Source organism: Numida meleagris, chromosome 5, assembly GCF_002078875.1.
Source record: "Numida meleagris isolate 19003 breed g44 Domestic line chromosome 5, NumMel1.0, whole genome shotgun sequence".
Taxonomy (NCBI): Eukaryota; Metazoa; Chordata; class Aves; order Galliformes; family Numididae; genus Numida; species Numida meleagris.
This window is the reverse complement of record NC_034413.1, coordinates 6,387,028-6,411,137: the sequence shown is the minus strand read 5'-3', so window position 1 is coordinate 6,411,137 and position 24,110 is coordinate 6,387,028. Positions and strand designations below refer to the sequence as shown.

The 24,110-nt window shown below is 37.5% G+C and overlaps 1 protein-coding gene across 1 annotated transcript in view; it reads right to left on the bottom strand.

Moving 5' to 3' along the window:
* PDZD8 (PDZ domain containing 8) overlaps positions 105-24,110 on the bottom strand; it is a 50,880-nt gene continuing 26,874 nt past the window's right edge. Inside the window, exons 4-5 of the mRNA XM_021399668.1 lie at positions 5,248-5,410; positions 105-4,724 (exon numbers count right to left, since the gene is read on the bottom strand). Coding sequence (XP_021255343.1) covers positions 2,527-4,724; positions 5,248-5,410 — 2,361 coding nt within the window. The 3' untranslated portion in view covers positions 105-2,526. The remainder of the gene's footprint in view (positions 4,725-5,247; positions 5,411-24,110) is intronic.

Here is a 24,110-nt window from a genome sequence, read left to right as displayed (position 1 = left end):
ATGTGTTTCTCCCAAAGATATTTTCCTTTTCAAGGAGTAGCTTTAGAAGATGAAATAGAAACATTTAAAAAGAAAAAAACAAAACTAAGACAATGCAAAGAAGATGTTAATTTAGCAAAACTATTTTATTAAAGCTTGTTTTCATGATAAAATAATAGCCAACAAAATCATATTAGGCAGTTTCTGCAAATGTGTGTAGCTGCCACCTATTGGATATCATTAAGTCAAGATATTCTTGTTTTCTGTGGTATTCTTTATTTTCAGCTATTTACAATCAAGCACAAAGCAAGGATTACATCAGGAATGTAGTATTACACTTTTTCCCCCTCAAGATTTAGCATTTATTTTAATTAATGCCAGATAGGAATTTATGTTTTCCTCCTTATCACTAAAATACAACCATTTTGCCCTTTTCCCATTCAGTATGTTTAAAAATATTGCACTACATTTAATTTCTCTCTTACAATCATCATCAGCGATACTATACAAGGAAAACTATATCCAGCTTTTCTTACCCTCTGTATTACACACAGGTAAACGTGAAACCTTGAATGCATTTTTGAACTCAGTATTTGCATTGTTTTCGCAGCTCCTTCATGTGTACCAGGGTTTAAGTGAAGTACTTGGATATATTTGAAAACTTCTATAGTAGTCCATAAGAGCAAACACTGATGGAGATTTAATGCAGATCACCACCAATGGTAAGCCTCTGAGAAAATGGAGTGGGAAAGTCTTTATACGCATCTCAAGCAAGTATAGGTTAAACAACTTTTCGTCGATAAGGGAAGCTAATTTTGTGCGATTATTTGCTGAAGCTTAATTTCTGAAGTGTGGCACATGCCTACTGTAGCATGGATAGTGTTTTCCATACGTCAACTAAATAATTATCAACCGCCCAGAACTCACAAAGAAAGTGCAAGTAGTTGCATGAGTGGAAGTTAATTGTTTTGTTTAGGAGTACAAGGATGGTTTTCCACCTTGAAAAATTACTGCTGCTTCATTTCGTCCATCACAAAATAAACTGAGAAGAAAATTAAGTGGAGAGCTACATTGTACACTGCCTGAAAATTTAAATTATTTCTTTTACCACCTTAGAATTAACTCCACTTCCACAAAGGCATTTTTCTACTACAGTGATACCAGTGGTAATGACACCGGTACCTAACGCAGTACCTAAAATAAAGATGATGCTTTATATGGCATTCCTATACACAGAAGATGAAGCTTAAGTCATGTTTACAGGAAATAAATAAGAACGATGGCCTTAGCCAGGTGATGCTAAGATCCACAATTTACACATAGCACAAGACCAGATAGTTCTTTTCAAAAGCTGCTGGCCAAAATTCTTCTTCTCTACTGGACTCACTTATTTTGCCTTAACTAAAACATGATATATACACTATACGACATTTTTCTGAGAAAGGTGATCCTTCTGCTCAGACTGCCTCTTCTGTCCGAGAAGCTGAATGCTATTTACCACTGTACGATTGCTCAAGTGTTGAAAGACAATGTTCAGGTATTTTGTCACCACTGCTCATTCTGTACCTTAGGCTTTCTGAAATGATAAATACTGAAATAGCAACACATTAAAACTTTTGAAATTAAACCGTCATTTACACTTTCATAGACTGCAATGAAAGCTCCAGCTCTTGCAAAGAACAATTTTCCTTTATCAGCTTTTCAGATATACACCAACACTTGAAGACGACTTTGTTCCAGAAGGCAATTTTATCTCAAAAATACTCAAGTTTGATTATTATGAGATAGTGGCATGTCCTTTAACATTATTAAATCAAGATATAATGTCCCAAAGTTGCAGGGAGGCATTTTCTTGCATAGCATTGCTATGAATGATATTAAGAACTATGACAAGTTCTTGTATTTAACAAAAGTATGGAAAATAAGTGACCTGGTACTCAATCACTCTAACAAGTATTAATAACAGACAAAAAAAAAAAAAGATGCTTTGTTTGTTTTCATGATATGTTTGGCAAGAAATACACAACTACCTACAAGACATAAAATAACCGTGATCAAAATTTTAAAGCCTGGTCCCTCAGTGATTTCTGTGTCAGTCATCAGCTTAGGCATGCAACAAGCTCTTCTTTTCATCATACAATGGAAAAATGGAAATTAAACATTTCAAAAAATCCTGCTAGTTTCTTGTTGAAATCATTAGCTCAAAAAAAAAAAAAAAAGAGGGGAGGGTTGGGGGGGGACAAGTAATACAAGAGGGACACCGCACAATAATATGAAATGGTAAGGTTACAAAAATTAGAAAAAATGAAAATAAGTTATTAAAAATAAATTTTCAATATAAACCCCAAAATGTAGTTTTAACCAGCTAGTTTAATAAAATGATGGTGCTGTAGCTGGAGAAGAACCACTATCAGCTGTACTCTTACATAGGCAAATAGCTGTGGAGAAGCAGGTGTTATACCAGCGTTTTAATTCGATCTGTATGTCTGTAATTAAGTGCAAAGCATTTGTTTAAGTCCGGTCCTTCGAAGGCTAAACATGTGAATATCAGTCTACTGACTGAGGTGGATCAACTGTTTCATCTGATATGATGTTGAATGTCGGAGCCTCTGTCAGACCAATATCTTCATTATCCACTTCTTCTGCTATACTGGCTTCCTCTGAATCTTTAGTCACTCTTTTAGACTGCCGATCTGAGGACATGCCCTCCAAAGACTCTATATCCTCAATGCCTGCTCTGTAGTGGATCATCAGCAGTGTAAGGGCTTGCAGTCTTTCACCTGATTTAGCCAGTGCAGCAGAAATCAATGCTTTTTTCCTTGCCTCAGTTGCCTCTTTTTCTTCTTTAACAAGTGAATTGTTATTTTCCAGCTCCTGGTCTATTTCATTCTGCAACTTATCCAACATAAACTCTAATTTCTGAAAACGTTCCTCTGTGGGTAGGCTTCTGTAGAGATCACGTCCAATTTCTTTAACTGCGATGAAGACACTGTCATCTAGACCACCCTCCTTTCTGACCAGCTTTATCCCACCACCCGATGCACGTTTTGAAGGACTACTTGGGCCACTAATTTCAGTATCGCTACTTTCATTATCAGAAGTGTTTGGTGTGTGCTTTGGTGAAGGCTCTACAATCTCTGTTCCCGGCTCAGAAAGGCGAGCTTTGGGGACTTGACGGAGGTTTAACAAACGAGTGCTCGTATTGATGATATGCCTGGTCAAACCTGCAGTCCTGTTAACAGATTTAGACTCTGAATCAACACGAGCGGATGCAGCTTGAGAAGTCTCCTGTCCTTCTGCTCTACAACCTCCTGCTGTTCGTTCGTGCCGCTTTTCAGCTCCTACGCAGAAGGGTGTCTCAGCTAGACATTTTTCTTGACATTTTTTATGGCAAACGTAAGCACAGAGCATACACTGTGAAGCTGCTTTAGTCCATACCTTCTTTTTGCAGTAATCACACCAAGTTGGATTCTGAAACTGAGTATCTTGAAAGTTATGCTTATTCTCAGTAAGAACAATTTGTCCCAAGTAAGGATCCTCTTTCTGAAGTACACTAACTTCTTCTTCCAAATGGCATTCCTTTTCTTTCTCCAGCAGAAAATTTGAGTCATCTGCTTCACCTTCTTTGAAATATTTTAAGTGTAAAGTTATATCACCGTAACAAAACTTTTCATTGAATCCCTTATGGGTTGTCAAATTCCGCAATGCCGTTCTAGTGACTGCTGCTTTAGGTGTAGGAGCACTCAATTTAAATGTTCTAACATATTCCATTGATGATGTAGCTATACAGTCTAAAGCAATTTCTTCAAGTTTTATGCTTGCATATCCTAAGCAGATAAAACCACCTGCTTTGAAAGGGTCTCTGCACCACAGTGCAACATTAAGGTACTTATGGGATCCTTCTACTTCAAATAGACAGGAGGATGTTCTTGTCTTCGGCCATCGACCTTGTCGGACTCGATATGGAATTTCTGGTGATTCCCAAGTTCGATGATCATCTCCACCATCTTTGTGACCACGTGCATTTTCTGAAATTCCATCCTTTAATGCATCTTGTTTGGGTATCGTTGCTACTTTCGATAATGCTGGGTCTTCTATTTGATCATTATTCTTTACTACTTTCTCTGTACATTTATCTCCGTTACCAGAAGATGGAGGTGGCCTCTCTGTTTTTTCAGAAGGTACACCTCCAGTTTCCAACAGATTTTGAGTTTCATTAGTAGGCAAAGTAGGCCTGATTTGTGGTCTAGGTGGTACAGGAGGCTTAGCACTGGAGCCTTGTGACTGCTTACCCGATGGCTGTGATGCATCTGAACTCTCAGAGGTTTTGGGTGTTGCCAGTTTGGCTCCATCTTTTTGTTGCATTTTTGATGTTGTCTGATAATTTCCTAAATGCAGTTTTCGATTCAGAATTGGAGATATGGTTCCAAGTGGTTTAGCAGCAAGAATTACTACTGAACGTTTGGGACTTGGAGTTGTTGGCATATCTTCCTTCTGCTCAGGTGATTCACATGCTAAGTCCTCGAATTCTGAATCAAAATCTCTGCTGTCAACATCAGCTGATAAACTAACTTGGTCATCTTCTTGCTGTGTCAAGAAAGCAGAGTCTTCCAATTGTCCAAATCCATCCTGTAGTGCTGAACCATGCTGATTATACCCAACAGGCCTTTCATAAAAAACTAAGACTTTGTCCCCAGCCTGCCTGATAAGCTTCAACACTTGGACAGTTGATGTGATTTTAACACCTATAAAAAAAGATAAAAATGTTAAATTTGAAAATATGATCATAATCTAAAAAATGTCCAAAACGTCTACAAATACTTTTAGAGCTTTAACAGTGAGCAATAGGATTATCACTAAGAGGAAGTGAAGCAATTATGACAGAAGAGCTAAACTGAAATGTAACAGCTGGATCCCTATAATTTTATCCATTCAAACATATCATTTCAGGAGTTGGAAATGATACTAACATGCACAGTTCAGTTTTCTGCTTTTTTTTTTAAACACTTTTTGGGTAGTCAAAATATATTTACATTGAAAGGTTTATTCACCTTTATGTGGGCTTCTACCTAGCAAATAGTAAATAAATATGCAAGAGAAACGATCAATTGAATAACCTTAGGCAACAATAAATATATAAACGTTAGTATTTATTATGTGATTAGGCATGTGTAATTGCTGAGAACAGCAGTCTAATTGAACTCTAAGTGGAAATGCCTTTCCTGTTTGCAAGACGATGCTTATTTTGAAAGCTGACATATTACTCACTGCCAATGGCTAGAAGTCTGTCACCCCTCTGTAGATCAGCAGCTGCTGCAGGTGAATTTGGCGTAACCGTTTCAATAACAACATGCCCCGCATCATCTTCCTTGGACTGCACAAGGCGGAGCGTGAGGCCAACACTTTGCAGATTCCCTTTCACTAGCTCTGCCTAGAGAGAGGAAATTTCAAAGTCAGAGTACGCTGACTGAGCAGAGAGTAAATACTCATAGTTACTAATGAGCTTGCTGAACCAAAATTATACAACTGATGTTACGATAGCTATCACTTTGAATACACTACATTTATGTTACAAAACCAATTACTATCAGCATCTCTCCAGCAGTCTACACAACAAATATTTGGGGTGAGAAAGCTACTATGGTGATGCATGTTACTAAAATGTATGTAGAACAAACTTAAGACAAAATAAAACACTTATTAGTTTAAGAAGTTTAATGAAAGACCAAGAACAATTTCTTCATATTTTTCTTCCTTGAAAAGGTAAATACAAGATAAATTTCAATTGCAATCTCAAATAATTCTTAAAATAATGTCTGAAGCACAAACTCTGTAGTAGAGTTCTACCTTGTCCATTCACACACAGACTTCTAAGTTAAGAGATCCTTATTCAAGAATATATCAAGGTAGTGACCAATTGTTTATATACTTCAATAGCTGAGATTTTTGGCAATCTTTTTCTTAATGCAGACAGTCCTTAAAGAATAATGTACATCATTTTACCCCTAGAGGATATATCTTTCTGACTCTTTCAAATGACTGCCTATCATTCTGCTAAAGTATATTCTGCCTATTTGAAAGAGAAGAACACACAGACTGTGTGTCTCAGCTCCATGGAGATAAATTTAATTTGCTTTTTTTTTTTTTTTTTTTACTATTAGTATTATTCTCAAGCTCAGAGACAGACACTGTTTGTAGAAAGGCTATGTAAGAAATTTTCTATTTGGTTTCAGTTTACTGAGTTTAGGTAGACAGTCTTCCCCATCCTTCTGCATTTACTTGGTTGCTATTCAATTGTTATGTTTGAACTGTCTGGAAGTTGATCCTTCTCTTTTAAGGACGTGTTTGCTTTGTTAGTTTTGTAGTGGCATTTCACAGATGAAATAAATTACCTGCATTCAGGTATGTGACTCTCCCTGGCTGTATAGCTCTCATTCCTTGGTCATAATACTAAAAAAGCACTTTCACCTTTGTTAATTGTTTACTTCTTTACAGAGGTAAAAGCGCTACCCTGATTAACAGTATGCACAATATCAACACTGAGTTTAAAGCAAACCTGCATTGACTTTCTAAGTTTTGTTGCTTAACTCCTGCATTTCCCACTCTCAATAGAGATGCTCTCTCTCAAGCTTTGTTAACCAATGGTGAGTGCCAGTAACCTATGCATGAATAACAAGATCTAAGATAAGCTTAATTGCATTTGCAAGACTCAAGGTTCTTCTATAACACAAAAAATCTCTTATAGAAGCAACTGGTATTTTTTTTTTCAGGTCATTCCCATTTAAAAGAAACTGATATACAAGATACTGACTCAAACACTGCTACAAAGCACAGAAGAGTTGAAAATTACAAACATCTGTTGAAGAGAAACTTTTTAAATAAAGACATATTAGTCTTCAGTTACAATAAATGCAAGCACTAGTTTAATATTTCAACTGCCAAGAACACAAATTACACAAATTTGCTCTAGTAGCAAACAAACGTGCACAAAGATTCCTTCAACAGTTAACCTCTCTACACAACGTACCTGTGCATGTTACCACCAGACGAGGAGACCGTCACTTCTGGGATTTGCCACAGACTCTAAAGTTCTTAACTCTCACTTTTAGCATAACAACTCCTTTGAAAATCCTGCTCTAAGTTTAGATTGGAAAACAAGTTCCAGATCTTTGTGTTTGAATAGATAATGAAACCATGATCACGAAGATAAGCAAGGGAACTTCCACTTCAGGAACACTGACAAACTAGAACGGTACACAGACAAAAAAAGCAAAAGTACATGCACTTTTTTTGCTCTACTTTTCACTAGTCCAGAGCCATTGTTGAGAGAATTTTAGGAAATAAACTGATCTCTAGACAGACTGGTGGAGAAAAAAAACACAACAGGATAATTCTGCTCTTAACACTAAGTTATTCTGGTATGCAGTTACCACAATATTTTTGTAGGAATTACCTCATCAAAATCTACCTTCCTCTACATTTTCTCATCCTTTCAAAGAGCAGCACATAGGAGTGACAGCCTAAGGGTTTGCCCTTCAGAAAGTCATAAAGTAATGAGCTCTCTTCAGTAAAGAACATCACAAGGGAAAAAAAGTCTTGCAACACCCAGCACCTGAAAAAGGCAGCGAGGATCTCTAACCATGGCTTGTATTTGCAAATCATGGCGGACTGCACAATGAGCAGAATTTGGAATAAAAGGACATACTCAGATGTTAAAAGGAAAAAAAAAGTTACCAAAACCTCCTTCTTACAGAGTTTGTCAATATAGATCCTTATCCTCTTAAGCTTCCTTTGAATTCAAAGACTTCTCTGAGCAGCTCTCAACAGTGGTCTGACATAGCAATGCAAATACTCTGCTTTAAGAGAGGAGAAATCTCAGAGGTGATTTCCAGCATTTCACTCTTCCCTCTTCCCCCAGGACTAGACCACAGAAAAGCAGCCACGGACAGCTGGGACCCAAAGACACTTAGGTATCTCGGCACATTTGGCTTCCATGCAGGGACATCAACTGCTTATTAGAATGTGCACGAATCACTTGCAGCAAGGAGACAATCAATATCCTAACGCTATCTGAGGGAAAAGCTGTTTTTTGAAAGAGAAGGCCTTTGAACATAGCAAGCAAAATTCACCTCAAGAGTTTATTAACTTTGGCACAGTCACAAACTTTCTCACAGAGTAAACTGGTTTTATGTATCAACCCAAAACAGATGAACAGTTTTCTTGATTTTTTTTTTTTTTCCTTTCTGACAATTTCAAGTTTCACCAAGTGCCAATACCTCTCACACTTCCAGCTAGCTGCAAGCACAGCTCAGTGCTGCTTCAAACTTTTTGGAACATCATCTGCCTCAGCAATTAAACTCACAAAAAAAGCCAGCAGCATCTTTGCACACCCAGCATGGCTATGCTATAGCTCAAATAAAACATAAGAAGCATGAAGAACCCAAGATCTGGTGGAAACTGGAACATCAGAAGCTAAAAGTCAGATAAATGCAGGTATTAGAGAACTGCTTATAATGAAAAGACAATTACTATAAACGAATCTTGCTACAATAGAGAAAAATAAACAGCAGTGTTTCAAAGAAACAAGTTTTAAACAATTAGCTACATCATACTGAATCACATTTACTTTAATAGTTGTTTCACTAGTTCCTGAAAACCTTCCACTACAGTTGCTTCAACAGGGTGCAAGATCAAGTAGATAAAACGACATGTCCGTTAGTGAAAGACACGCAAAGTAATTTATATTGGAAGTGTTAGAACTAAATTACGTCATAAGATTTAGATACGTATTTTTAATTAAAAGTAAGCATTCCCCAGACTATTTATGATAAAATTAAGATGCTGCGAAACACAAACGACTACTTCAGAGCCGAAGAGCAAGTAATTTCCTCGGTGTTTTATTATTCAAGTACAAAAATGAGAAGAGGACAAGATCTCCACTCACTTTAAAATTAATAAAACAGTTTGATGTGCAGCTGCGAATGCCTGACTTTTGAAGAACAAAGTATATAAGCATTGATTTAACACTAAAGGCCTCAGTTCATTTATATGCATAAGTGCATGAGCCAATCTGGAGCATAACTCCTCCAATACTTTCTGTTCTGTAGTGGAAGTCTGCTCTGGAAATCCAATGCAGCAGAGACTTATGTTGTGTATCATAGCCTTACCCTACCTCAATCTCCTCATTTTGAAAGCTTAAGAGATGTTTGCGAAAATCGTCTTTAAACACACTGATACTGAACTTCACAGCAACTGAATAAGAATTCAGCAATTTGTAGCTGAATGTTTTGATGAGGGTTAAAATAGGATGCAGATTTAATCTCCCAATGCCTCCTTAAGATACCGGTTTGAAAGTGGTTGCAAATGCAAAGGAACGATAAACACATCTCTCATACGCATCTGCCTACATGCTTACAGATGCAAGTGTGATGCCATCTCATTTACTATTTGCTTCCAAAACTTCACCTGTGTATTTATTTTTAGATACACAGGTGAAAATGTCATCAACAATATATTGTATTGCTGAGACTATAGTAAGTTAGCATTAGATGAAACACTTTCATTCTGAACTTCTAAGATGACATCATAATGTACATCAAAAAATACTGACAGTAATTTTGAACAAACACCAAGAAATGCCTAATCACGATGCAAGAAATCTTATCTTATTGATTTACATCAACCAAAGATTAATACTTATACAAATATTTTTTGCTCATTATCAATAGTATATCACACTCTTGAGTATATCACTGACATCTCACTTTCTATGCTGTACTGCAGACCTCATGAAACATTCCTCAGAAACACCAGACTCAGAAGAAGAAAATAAAAGGCACTGTTCTGAATGTTCTGAGAGAATTTCAGTCTAAGCACGAATTGTCTGATGAGGATATTGACCAAGGAATCAGTGATGACAGAGTCTTTAATTTCCCAGGCACTGAGGCAACTCTCAGCAACAGAAAAAGGAGAAAGTTTGCCGAGTATCTGAGAGTTAGCCTTGCTCTAGGAATGCTTAAATAGCTCAGCAGTCGATACAGTATGCATTGATCATCAACAGTTACAACCTGTTTTCACTACTATCGTGTCTTATGTGTCTGTAAATGTACTGATATACACAGCGGCACGGAAGTTCATAAAAAAAATAGTTCAGAAACTTATAACTTAGTCTGGAACCTGCAAGTGAGCCTCTGGATAGTAATGCATTCCAATATACAGCAAAACAAATACAAAATCCAGAACAACAAAACTGAGAGACACACAGGAACCACATAGCCATTTCAACCTGTTCACCTGTTTGTTTCTGTTCTAAGCTGTGACCCTATTCCAGCAGTCAGCCTGCCCTGTGCACAACCAGCACTCCGCTTCTCCATTTGTTCTCCTCTCCACTCAGAGCAGTTTACGTATTTGCAGGCAAACAGCTTTGCCTTCAAAAGACTCAGTACCTCTGCTGGCATCTGGAAGTGCCCAGAAAACAAGGAGCTCTTCCTGACTCCTGTGACTACGCCACAGAACGAATACACTGACATGAACTGCGTTAACCTATTATTCTGATATTGACTCGGCTGCTTTGAAGTAGTTGGCACATGACAAATTAGCCCATTCTGAGACTGTATGTAGATTTAGTGCAGGGTAAGTTGTCACTGGTCTGAATTATTCAGGTATATTGATATCACAGTCCTGTAAAGCAGCATGGTCCTACCTTCAATCACTTTGACAGTGTGTATCTAAGATTTGTATTGTTCTCCTCTTTCTCCTCTTGACTGTTTCAAACACCCTTAAGTATAACACAGAATTTTATCCAAGCTGTCAGGAAGAATATCAGTCAGAGAAAATAGATATCAATTGCCTGCCAGAATGAATAGCTGATTAACAGACAACTCTGACTGAACACTTCTCTGGAAAAAAAAGAGGCCAGAATTGATGATGGAAAATTCATTGAAATGAAAACATTTAGGCAAACTTAAAGCACTGCTTGAAAAATAACAGTTCCAGAACAAAAGTCACTTATATTGGAAGCAATTTTCAAGGGACAATTTCCTATGAATGGATGTAAATAAAGTATGTGCCACACTAAAAAAAATGAAATAATGTTATCAGTGAAGGAGTCTGTACGGCAAATGTGTCACAAAGAGAAATGGGTGTTACCAGCAGTGGAATCACTGCACAACAGTAACCAACTTTGCTTTTGGTGGAGCATCAGAAACAACAGAGAGAGTTCTCATGGTGACAGAAACAGTGAAAAGAGCCTTTGCTGGTAATTCTTCTGGTTCTGTGATTCACAGTCTGTGCACATGGATAGATACACAATTACATCAAGCTAAGGCTGCAACACTGTCCACGTTTTTCTTTAGGGAAGAAGATAAATTTATTCATTTATTTCTTTTTACTTGTCCTGTTATGTAGGAAGTGGGCTTCACTACTTTTTTTCTTCTACATCACCTCTTTTAAATTGTGAACATTATGCACGTGTCTAATTTTACCATCATCTGCTATTTGTCTGGAATCACGGTGACAATTCGTGACAGTAAACAACTGCATGCTTACTCAATGAGCACTGAAAATGTTTGTCACCAGCAAGGAACGGAACAAGCTAGGTACTGCACAAAGCAAGAAGCTATGTGTTATTTTTCTTCAGCTCTTCTAATGCATTGCGGGTACTCTTTTCCTGAACTAACACTAACCTGTACTTGTGAATTGCACGGGGAAGTGGGCTACGTGACATGCAAACAGTAAGCTGTTTAGCAATTACCATGTATTGCTGTGGCGTTCTCACTAAACAGTAATTACACGAGCTGAATGGAGGAGTTAAAGACAAACAAGGCATTGGAAAACCTGCATTTAACTTGGAAGTGTCAGAGGCAGGTACAATGCTGACCTCTGGTTTTATGCACAGCACCTCTTTGGAGAGCAATTTTCTACAAACACCAGCATAGCTCTTCTCTTAGTGCTCTGGCTCACTGACATCCTTTTAGTCTTTATTAAACCCAACTGTGGTGTCTTCCTTTGGCCCAGAAAAAAATGGAAAAGATCGATTTTTCCAAATCTTGCATCACCATTCATGTCTTTGACAGAAAAAAAGGCTTCCTCTGGTATTGCTTCAGGATGACTCAGTTATATGAATAATTCGTAAAAGTTTCAGGCAGACTAGTAACAAACACCGAACTAAGCTTACTGAAAGTGCTTATTAAAGAACAAGATGATTACTAACACTGCGTGCAAGACAGAATCAATAGAAAGTTTACCTTGCTTATGGCTTCCTTTGCGTAAATTGGTTTAAATTGTTGCACTACAAATTACAGATACATGAGATTAATGAGAACATAAGAGAGTTTAGTGCTTTGAGTACATGCTCGGAAGAGAAAGGTCCAGGGTTTTGTTCATCACTCCAGAGGAGGAGGAAAAAAACACATTCAAGTACATATGTTAGAAGCAAATCTCTAGAGCAGCCAGTAATTCTGTTTATATTAGAACTAACTAGTCCTTATCAAACAATTTAATTAATCTTCATGTAATAAAGACAAATTATTAGAACATCGAGCAAAAGTTCTTCATGATGGAATTAATAGGCACCATGGAGAGACTTCTGCTTCACACAAAGACACTGCTTGCCTACCAGAGCTAATGGCATCAATCTGATTACTGATGTGGATACTGCCATCAAAACTAAAAATATGGAAAAGTTATTATCCACTGTCCATACACTAACCTGCATCACAGATGGCAGTTTCCATGGAAATGAAATCTACAACACTGCTTTATAACACAGACAAATCGTAATTCTTAGCTCTCACTAAAGGGCTCAAAAGTTACATTTTAAAGGGCTTAAAAATTACATTTCTGAAGGAAAAATGTTGAGAATGAATGAGCACATTATTTATAGGTTTACTTTATTCTGGAGCAGAAGGGTTTTTCTTTGCAGCAACGGTAATTTAGAAAGTCACATCTGGAGTACAGCGCACTTTCTGAAGAGAGCAGGAGCTTCATAAATACTTCGCACGTGGGAGTCTTCCCCAAAACCCACAGGTTCAAGGCAGGAGTGGAATCGCTGCTGAAACTGCCCTGAGGATGAGCTGGGTGCTGCAGGGCAGCAGCTGGGTACTCAGCCAGCCTTGGGACAGGCCAGGGCTCTGCCATCCCTGCCACCAGGCTCCCAGCAATGCACACACGGCTCCAGCTGCCATCAGCTGTAAAGGGATTCTGACACCAGGCTTCGTGGCAAAAGGAAGGAAGTCAAGCAGTGTTATTTGACTTACTGAAAGTCTGATATTTAAACAGTGACTTACCCAAGAGAGTAAAAAGATGTAAAAAGACAGTCTTACCAGCAGACTATTGCAATTTCTGGTACCACAAGTTACACCCTTTCAGCAATAACATAGCCTATGCAACAGTGACTTGACATGTATCCAGAACCAATGTACTTAAACAATTTAAAATATATGACTAGAGGGAAATCACAGAAATCACAAGCTGCACCCTGAACTCGCATCGCCTTCGTGACAACTGCTACATTTCCCATCAATATTAACGAATGCCAGAATGGCTATTACAGAAAAATGCAAACCATCCCATATGACCTAATCATTTTTCAGGCTCCCACATTCCCACAGAAGTGGCTAAACCCAAAGGAACTAAAGGAGATGCAATAATGTGATTTATCATTACAACAACTCTTCAGCAGTTAAACAGAGGATCCATCTGGATCAAAACAGAGTTCCTGTTACATCTGTTGTCCTCGGCTTGCTGTTACCTGGTAAAAACCAGATCAGTTTACTGCTGAAATTCTACAGCGCCAACACCAGAAAAGCTGGGAACCTGTATCCAGCCTGTGCTGAATAATTACTGCAAGAATATCAAGCTTTTGGTACATCATAATCTTTCTCTATGTAGAACAGAATCCAAACCACACTCAACGGAAACTTAATTAAGTTCTAGACAAAACACTGCAGTATAAACATAACTAAATAAACAGTAGATTTCCAGGACCATACCTCTATTTCTGGTTATATTGTTGAACACATCACGTCAAATCAATTTGTTTATGGTTATAGGGCACAAGTTGCTGGCAGGCAGTGAAACAGGAGCTCGCTGTCACATCTAATTAGTTGCACCAAGACAACAGCACACCTACATGCCACATTTTCATACTGTTACCATTCATCACTTAGGAAAATTGCCACAGCTATCAACTGAAAAGGTCTTCACACCACTGACAATTCTCTGTGCAAAAGAAATCAATACCTAGCTATATTTGTTTTGCACTTGAAACATTTCTAGAATTTTCCTCCCCCTAAACACACAAAAATCTCCTCCCAGTCTATCGAAAGAATAATTTAGAAACTGAACGCCAGCTGCAAGCAGAATCAGCACACCAGCAAACTTTGGAGCCTAACTTCTACAAGCACTTCATGAAGATCCAAAGGTCTGAAGTTTTCATGTTGTATTTTTTTCTCCGTGAAATCAATGGGATCATACACTTGGAAGGATTTGTTCCCTGTAGATAGATGTCTCAGCGGCAAGAAAATAGAACTGGCATAACTAATTTAGACAATCACAAGCCCAATTGCGATTGGTATCCACTGAAACAACCCCAAACTAAGAAAATAAATAATAATAATAAAAAAAAGCACTTGACTATGTCAAAAAGATTTTTGTCAAACATTTAGGAACAGGCAATTCGGTTATCTCGAGGCTTTGCTGCATTTCTTGCAGAAATCTCTCCCTCAACTTCCTCAGCCTGTATTCATTTCAGGAGGTAGCAGAGGATGTGAATTATCAAAACAAAAACAGAAAGACAAACAAACAAGAAAAGCCACGTGCGTTTGAGACACCAAACTACCACTGAAGCATGCAAAAGTGCCAAAATAAAAACATTCTTCCAGATATAGCTCACTAGGAGACAAAGAAAATAAAAGAGGAGCAGGACACCATCAGCAATAGAAGCAACAGCTCATGCTTTTTGTCTGGCTTTTGAAATGTTCTCATGCTCGGGGAACTAATATATACCAATTTCATGCCTTCCTATGGGAAAAAAAGTGAAAATACAAATAGGAAATTGTCAGGTTTTAAAACCTTCCATTTTACTTTAGTACTCACCACAACTTCCCATACTTTGGTTTTACGCACCCTTATTTTTAAATTAACAACAGATCTTACTGATAGCTCATGAAATATATAAGAAATATACCCAGCAGATTTCTTAACGCATTATCATCCTATTTCAATTTCCCCTTCTCTCCTATGCCACCAGAAAGAGAGCTTGTTTTGGGCTGCCATTAATTAGCTCAATGGAAGAATTTACAACTCATTGCCCATTCAATTTAGAAGTGAACAAAGATTTATACAATGCAACCGGGTGCTTGAGAAATGCATGTGTTTTCTAAAAAATATATTTAACAAGGGGCAGAGAAGATTGTAAATTGCATGACAGGATTTACTTAAGGACAGCTTTTATTTTTTTATATTAAAATGCTAATCATTGATTTTTTTTTAATGCATTACTGGGATAGAATCTGCATGAAAACGCAATTTTTAAAAAAATTTCTTGAGTTATGAATAAATATTTCAGATTTAATCATTTCAGTGAGCTTTATCAAATGAATAAGATACTGAAAACACATCTAAGAAGTCGATGAAGACATTCTGTGCAAAAAAAATAGTTTGAGTATTTGGTATGAGTCCACGGTGCTATACTTCCATGACCATCACTGAAGGACTGCTGGCTGACAAAGACAAGACAGCAGCACTGCCTGCATATGGAACAGAGCACGCACGGGGCCTTCAGCAGCCAAAGGCTGCAACTCTACGGAGTGCAGCACTGATTTAAGAGCTCTCCGAAAATTCCCCCGGAAAAGATTCACTTTCATAAACAGCACATCCAGTACTAAATATTCCGAGTCTGTTTCTTATTTAAATTGGTACTGTAAAAAGCAGATTGTGCGCTGAAAACAGAGCTAGTAAAGCGTGCAAAAGTTTAGTTTAGGCACAAGTTAAAAATACATATATATTTTTTTAAACAGCGAAGCCATAAAAAAAAGTGCATTTTCTGACCACAAGAACAAGCTAAGTTAAAAATCTTGATAATAAAAGCAGGACCTGAAAACCTACAGATTACAGAAATTAGAGCCTCATAGAAGAGCAAATGTGCAGTGTGATGAATGAGGAAATAGCTTACGGTAATAAAGTAAATAAAGTAAAAGAGATTAAATATCTTACAGTAAAACGTCAGAATGCAAAACTACAAACTTACTCATTAACTTGCTCCCAATTCTTAACAGTCACTTCACCGTTTGGTGTATTTCATGAGAGCAAGAGATGTGTTAACTCAAGAAAACTTCCAATCTCTGAAACATTCTTCAAAGCTTAAATAAAATGTAGCCAGGAAATTATTTTTAGTCATATCTTGGGGGTGGGGAAGGGTAAAACCACCACATCCACGGAGTGGAGGGAAAGGAAAACAGAGAGAGAAAAGAATTAGCCTGGACTGGAGAACTGCTGCCTGGAAGGCCATGCATAAGGTACCGCAGCAAACTCGCATAGCTTCCCTGCTGCAGACCTCTGGTTATTAAAACTATTTACACAAACTACTTAAAAAGCTACACCTCATACTTGCATTTTTAAATATCTGTTTGTGCACAATGTTATTCTTTGATAATGACTGTCATGCAAATATTACAAGCTAGTCAGAAAGAGAAAGGTATGAAGAATTCTCTTTTTTCTTTTTTTTTTTTGAGAGACATGATTTGGGAAGATAAAATTGTCAGTAAGGTGCTTTTTTCCTTCTTTAATTTTAAACTTAGAAGTCTGCTAGCCTTCAGTGTCAGAAGAAAATCCTAATGAATAAACATGTGTTCTCATCATGCACAGCTTGCCCTTCTTCATGAACTTTAGAAGTTCGAAAAGAGCCTTTCGCTTTACATACTCAAATACCTCTGGAACAAGAGTCCCAGAAGATACTTTAAACTGAAAGAATTCTACACAACTAAGTCACACAAATACCAAAGTGAACTTAATTTTGGTATTTTCAGCAGAAGCGTCATTGTTTTTTTTTTTTTTTTTTGCCATTTTAAGGCAAGAACACACTTCTAAGTTGAACTGGAAACAGTATTTTGCATATGTTGGGTTGGCGGTTTGGCAATATCAAAAGATCTCTTTGCTCCACTTAATTATTTTTTGAACTTGCAAAAGAAAGTGTATTCTGTCCTCTTCCAGTGCATCTACGGGTTTCCAGTCCCAGCTGTCCAAACGAAATCCAAAATGAAACTAATCTCTGTTATAAGTAAATTGCGTGATCCTAGCTAGAAACACGTTCTTTACTTTATAGTAAATGTGGTTTACTTTCATTCCAATTATTAGACTTAAGAGAATACTGCTTTAGTGACCTTTTACAAATTTGTTTCCTCCTAGCAGCTGTTTTTAAAGTTCAGGAATTAATTACAAGCCTTGGTTACCTCTATCATATGTAGCCAAGATTGTGGTTCCTAATGCACTTCTACAGATCAGTTGGCAAGGATCTGACCATCTTTGCTCACAACAGCAGCCAACAGTTTATTCCTCATTATTACAAACATATTTTCAGAAAACGTTACTTCAGATTCTCCTCCAACAACTAAAGCTTCAAAACTATTGTTGAAGTAGAAACATTTATCATACCAGGCAAAAAAATTGTTAAATATTCTTTGTTCAGATATTGTCTGCAAGGAATGAAAAATCCATCATAGATGTTCCCATGCTTTGGCCAAACATCCCCTGTAGCCAGACTGCAGAAATTAAATAAACATCATATATTTATTATTTCCTCTGTCCAGTAGGTTTGCTGAGAGTTTTTAGGCTAGAACTGCCTCCTGCCTGGACTAGCTAGAACACAAAGAAATATTACTCCGAGTCCATCAGTACAGAAATACTCCTAGACTGGTCTCAAGTAAAAAGAGTGATTTTAGTCTAAATGAATTCAGATAGCCCTGCTGCGACCTGGAAGGACTAGGTTACCTCTTCAGGTCTCATCCACTCCACATTACCCTAGCTCTAGTCTAATAACCAGACACATTGTTCAGCTAGATTTCAGTCTTGTTTGGAAGTTAATATTAACATTATATATATATATTAAACAGCAGAAATACTGACTACAGCAGAAAAATTGGCTCAATTTCAGGCAGTTATTTATATAATTGCTATAGTCAGTATTTCTGCTGTTTAACGTTCTTGATAGTATAATTACAAGTATCTTCGAGTTTGTATAACCTATAGATAATATGTATCTTAACTAGGTACATTAAAAGATTCCACTCTAGCCAAATATTTACAGCTGCTGTACTCCCATGACCTTATTACTCATGACTTTGGTGGTGGTTTTATCCTTGTTAGATGTCCTTTGGTCTGTTTTTGCAGCTATTCATTATCACACCTGGTCTCCTGCACCACATTAATAGGTACTATTTGTTCTCCCTTAATACTGCACCCACTTTCTTTTAATTATTAACAGATATTACATCCCTGAGTGCCGCTCAGAACTTCCTAGTACCTCGGGTGTTTTCCTTACTGGAAGATTTCAAAGAAATCCTGGCTAAGGGTTTTCCTGAGCCATTTATTTTTCATGACTGACAAGACTGCTCAGCCTACAGGGCTGAGCCCTCCAAATGCCCTCCAAAGCCCTGCCCCTCCCCCCCAGTTGAACATGCAGTGTAGTATTTTACTGCCAACACATCCTACCCTACTACTCCAGCACAAAACCTTCCTCAGGTCAAAACTGTGCCTAATCTCTTGCTTTTTCACACCCTACATTAAGTCACTCTTAAAGCAAACCGCCAGCAATCAAAAAACTCTTAGCTCTTCCTTACTCTTCTGTGTTTTTAATCAGGATAGCAAAGCTAAAGAAACTTGAGCACTGAGCTTCACTCCTTCTTAGTAATGCAGCATCTCAAAGACATAATAAAGGACTTCCAAAGCAAATTTAACTGCTTTGTTTTAGGTATCACAAGAAACAAGGTCACCTAGACAGAAGAACACATTCACCTGCACGCCATTGCTACCTGCTTCTTTTCCATTTTGAGCAACTGTATGGGATTTGAGTTATACATAGGATCTATTCCCTCTTGCCCACGGTTGTTTTTTCCCCTCAAATACTTACCATACACAGCTGGAGCCCTTCAAGTTTTTTCTCCCATGCTGATTTGCAAAGTGCTTTCTTTCTAGAATATTTACAGCATCAACCTCACTGCAGGATCTAAACCCATGGAGAAGCAGCTTACCTTACTGCCACCCCACAGGACCAAGTTTTACCCATGCCTCCACTGCACCTCCATTATTTACTATGCTCTTCATGAAAAAGAGGGGAAAAAAGATGGATAAACTTTAACAAGTAAACCTCAGCAAGATGGTGACAGTATAAATTCTATGTTTTTTCAGCTTATTCAAGAGACAAAAGAGATAACAGCAGCAAACTGCCAACACGGAATTTGCAATTTAATCGTTATTTAAAGCAGATGTTCTGCATTTGCTTTTTGTCTCTGATCAGGTGTGTGCTTAGAGGCTGAGCTTCCCACGACCTCCGCTCCCTGAACTGTGATTTGCATCACAAAGGGCTCCTCCAAGACAGCCTGCACTGCAGCCAGCCAAAACTAAACCCCACCGTGCTCTGCTGCTTGTGGTCAGCTTCATTTGTGGTCTACAGATGGGTCTCAAATTCAAACTTTTGAGTAAAAGAACATTATACATCATCTATTAACATCTCTGTCACAGAGCGCATCTCATACCCCCTAAGAATAGGTTATTTAGCTCAAATTAACATCGACTCCACATTTCACAGAAGCATCACGTGACAGAACATTAATTTATAATTTTACTAATTTACTTGTTACAGAGGTAACTTGTACCATTACTGAAACCTTACCGTGTATGTGTATTTCTGTTTCTACTTATCAAAAAGGTCCATCAGCTTTGAGACCAACGGAAGTCATCAGTTTTAAGGTGGAGCTAGAGAAGATTACAACGCTTGGCTGTATTAGGAAGTTGTGAACACTGTATTCCTAAGCTTACTTAGGATGTAATTCATAGTTATGTAAGTATTTTGAGTTTACAAGCTGTTCAACAGCCTGTTCGTGCTTTACTCCCACAGATGTATGATTTAACTACCTGTGAACCCAGAAACAGATTTCTGCAATTGCTCTGCTAACCATCATCTTTCTATTTCTTGACTCTCTTCTACTAGAGTAGAGGTGCAAGTTTAAATGAGCCCCAGATAAGTCCAGCCCAATGTCTCATGAGTCAAGTTATTATAACTGTAACAATCTACATCTTTAAACACATGGTCAATTTGCTGCCCATAAGACTATCATTTAGATTTAACTGAAGAACAACTGATACTTTTGATTTTTATATATATATACACACACACCTACATATATTAAGTGCATGTATGCATATACATGTTAAAGGTATGTGTGTATATAAAAGGTACATGTGTAGATTTATATTCAGATATGAAAAACTGGTTTTGTAATTAAAAACAATAAAAAAATTCAAGCTTTCTGGATATCCAGCCACAGATTTCTAGAGGCTTTTTTGGGTTTGTTTTCTTCCTTCAGCTAAAGAAAATATATAGCTTCAATTAACATCAAATGGATCTGAGGGTGTGCAGACATTATATTTGTTCCAAGCTGAGCATCTAAAAATGGAAACAGATGACGTTAGTAAAGATCTGAAGATACTGACTTTTGGTTAAGATATTTGTAAAGACATTGTAATTCAAAGAGTCTATTTATCTTACCTAAAATTTAATGGAGCCAGCCTTTTAATAGCCTGCATTAAGGGAAATGCTCCATTTTTTAAACGATGACTCACTTCTGATTACTTCCGATGCATAGGTGTCCTTTGCAGAGTATCAGGCTGCTCTATCTAACCTTAATACACTGGAATGACCTTTTAGTCATTTTATTTGCGTGATGGGAAGCAGCAACTGCATTTTTGATCCTCAAGGCTTTTGTAGGGCAACTGCTATGCTGCCCACCCATATTATTTTCTCATTTCTGTCTGCCATTGTTATAGAGCCTTTGGAGAAACAACCCCACATCTGCATTACAAAATGCCTGCTTATGCTTTTTTTTTTCCCCCCCATTACCAAAAGTATTTAAAAAATAGCAGTCCTTAAGTAAAAGCAAGAAGACTCACTTGGGTACTGATAATCAGAGCATGTGCTTTTGCCCTCAAAAGCAGATTTCTCTCGTTATTCTACAGGCAGAAAATGGCCACAGTATTGTTACTAGTGAGAACAGTAATGACAACATGTACTTCAAACACCATCCTCATTCAATGTGTGGCCTCCAGGTGCTGAGCTCCACCGAGCAAGACCTGTAAGAGACTTAACACCAAGAGACAAGCATCTAATTTCTGCTTTGACTTGTGATCAGAGGGAAAAAGAACAAAAAAATGAATTGTCAATTTGAGATAATGTTCAGTGAAATAATTACAGCATTCCAGAAAGGTGAGACACAACCCATGTAACAACACAGCACCTCGAGTCCAAGAATTTGAACTACTTAACTCATTTGACTTCATAAAGATAGCAACATGACATAAGACTGTACTCAGAATAAGGAATTCCTCCCACAAAATTAAAGGCTTTCTTTGCAGACATTCAGTAGTTTATAGCCTTGTATTTTGACATTAACCACAGTTTCAGACCACTATGTATCAACTGTCTATGGGGTATGAACATTCATTTTCCTTCTGTTGAAGGACATTGAGTATCTATATTAAAGAACAGTAGGTTCTTCAGTGAAATCATTAATACGGAAATTATTGTACTATATATAATTAATTAAATGCCAATTAATTAAATGAGGATATTTTCAGAAACCTTCATTCAAATTTCTTCCTGGCATTTAGCCTGATTATACTCATTTAATCTAATGTAATTTTTGTATTTACACCAACTACAACAGCAGTGAGAATCAGACCTAAGTACTGAGACTTTGTCTACTAACGAGTACTTTAAGTACATGTTAGTATCGTCTATATATAAAACATTCAAGAAGATTTGAATACCATCTCTCAAAACCTCATTAGAACAGAAGGGTAGCTGCTGAAATCCAGACAGGAACACAGATGTACAGAGCCATTACTAGGTAAGAAGTCTGAATTATACAGAGAACCAGAAAAGAGATTGATGCTCGTCACTACTTAAAATCAATACAAAGAGCTGTGCTTATGCACATCACCTTTCTAAGTGTACAACACTTAGGCCAAAGTAGGTGAGCAAAAGAAGTACAGCCTCAAGTCACATACCCACCAACCAGACTCCAGCCTACGGCTAATACTTTGTTACTGGTGGATAGTGAGATCCCTACTATAATTTAGAGACTCTCCAAATTAGAGACTCAGTTCTATGAATTGTTTCCAAGAATCCAGACAGCTAAGGAAGAGATCAACATCACACAAATTGTCACATTTTAAATTGATAAAAAGGTTTCAATATTACGTCTCTCCGTTTATGTCTTGGATATGAAACACTTGGTCAGTCTGTCAATTGGAAAAAGAAGCTCCATATAATAATTCCATTTAAAGTCAAAGTTTTTTCTCCCATGTGTTTCAGAGGAAAAGAATTGACTCTAAATATACCAAAGAGACAAAGAATCCTTTGTGATGAACGTGATACCAGTAAAAGGTCTGACTTCCAAAAAAATAAATTAGATTTTTGAAAATGCATGTCAGACTTCCAGTTTTAAAGAGTTTGGAAGCCACCTATCCAAAATAATGCCGTCACCACACACCAAAGCCAAACACCTACTTTTGAAGATTATGACCTTCAGGAAGAACTTGCACAAAGGATTCACTCATAAAAGAGTATTTCAAAGGAAGGAGAGCCCTGAACCTGCCACCCCCATCCCTCCCTCTCCGCTCCAGCCATGTGCGGCAGCCGTCAGCACAGCTCCCTGGCTGCAGAACTTTGCAACAGGACATAACTGCATAGTTTAGAAAGTCATTCCCAAAATATACTTAACTGCCCAGAAACCATTTTGTTTACTCTGGTCAGTGAAACACTGTTATCTCTCTTACAATAGGCCACACTGTTTACACAACAAAGTTAGCTCTCATGCATCAGCCATCTATTTGTTTAGCAAGATCAGCTATCACTGTAAATCAACTTCTCTGCAAATGAGAAACACAGCTGCTGCAAAACCTAGTTCAAGTTTTTTCCCACATCCAGTATTTTGAGCAGATAAGAATTAAAAAAATAAATCACCCCAGAGCATCAGCAGTGCACTACAGCATGGTGCCTGGCTTGTATTTTGCAAGTGCTCTTAAGGAAAAGAGATCATGCTGCATTTCCTTTAAAATATAAAATTATTAAGGTGAAGTTGTATGATGAGAAAAGCTTAGACTTGAACTAGGTACTATCCAAAGGATATAGAAGATACACAAGTAAGAGTTAACTCAAAGAATACGTACTAGAGATTGGTAATCGTATGAGTAACCTCTAAATTTGAAGGCTAGCAAGTCAGACACGTAGCAGGCTATCAGAACCCGCCACAGAACTCCAAGTGCTCTGAGGAAGGCCAGGAAAGCTCACAATTTCAAGCATGGCCATAGGGAGAAAGAAGGTGCGCGTATGGAATTTACAGACTGGATGCAGCTGGTGCATTTCACACTGCCTGCTGCAGCAAGCTGTGGAGCACTCTGCTTTTCAATCAGGGTATGCATGCCCAACAACATGGTGTGTATCTCCTGAATGATTTTTATTTATTTTACTAGCAGGCAGTAAGTATTAGGTCACGCTGTGACTGTGGCACCTTGTTCTATACTACCTGAATACACGTGCGCCAAAAAAAAGTGATTTTGTTTGCTTTTTTTTTTTTTAAAGTTCATATGCAATTCTCTGCAAAGCAAAGCACTACGGTGCATTATAACAGAAGGTCTCATTAAATTACAGAGAAGCAGAAATGCTCTGAGGCCTCCAGTCAAAAAAGCTTAAATGTTTCCGATGAGCCAGAAAAAAAAATCCTGATGGCCTTCAAGTTTATTTGAAAGACGGATTACAGAACATTATGTAAGGCACAAATCTCAGAACTATTCCCCATTGTATTTACAAATATTATCAAATTTTACAAGATCATGAATTTTCATAAAAAGTGACA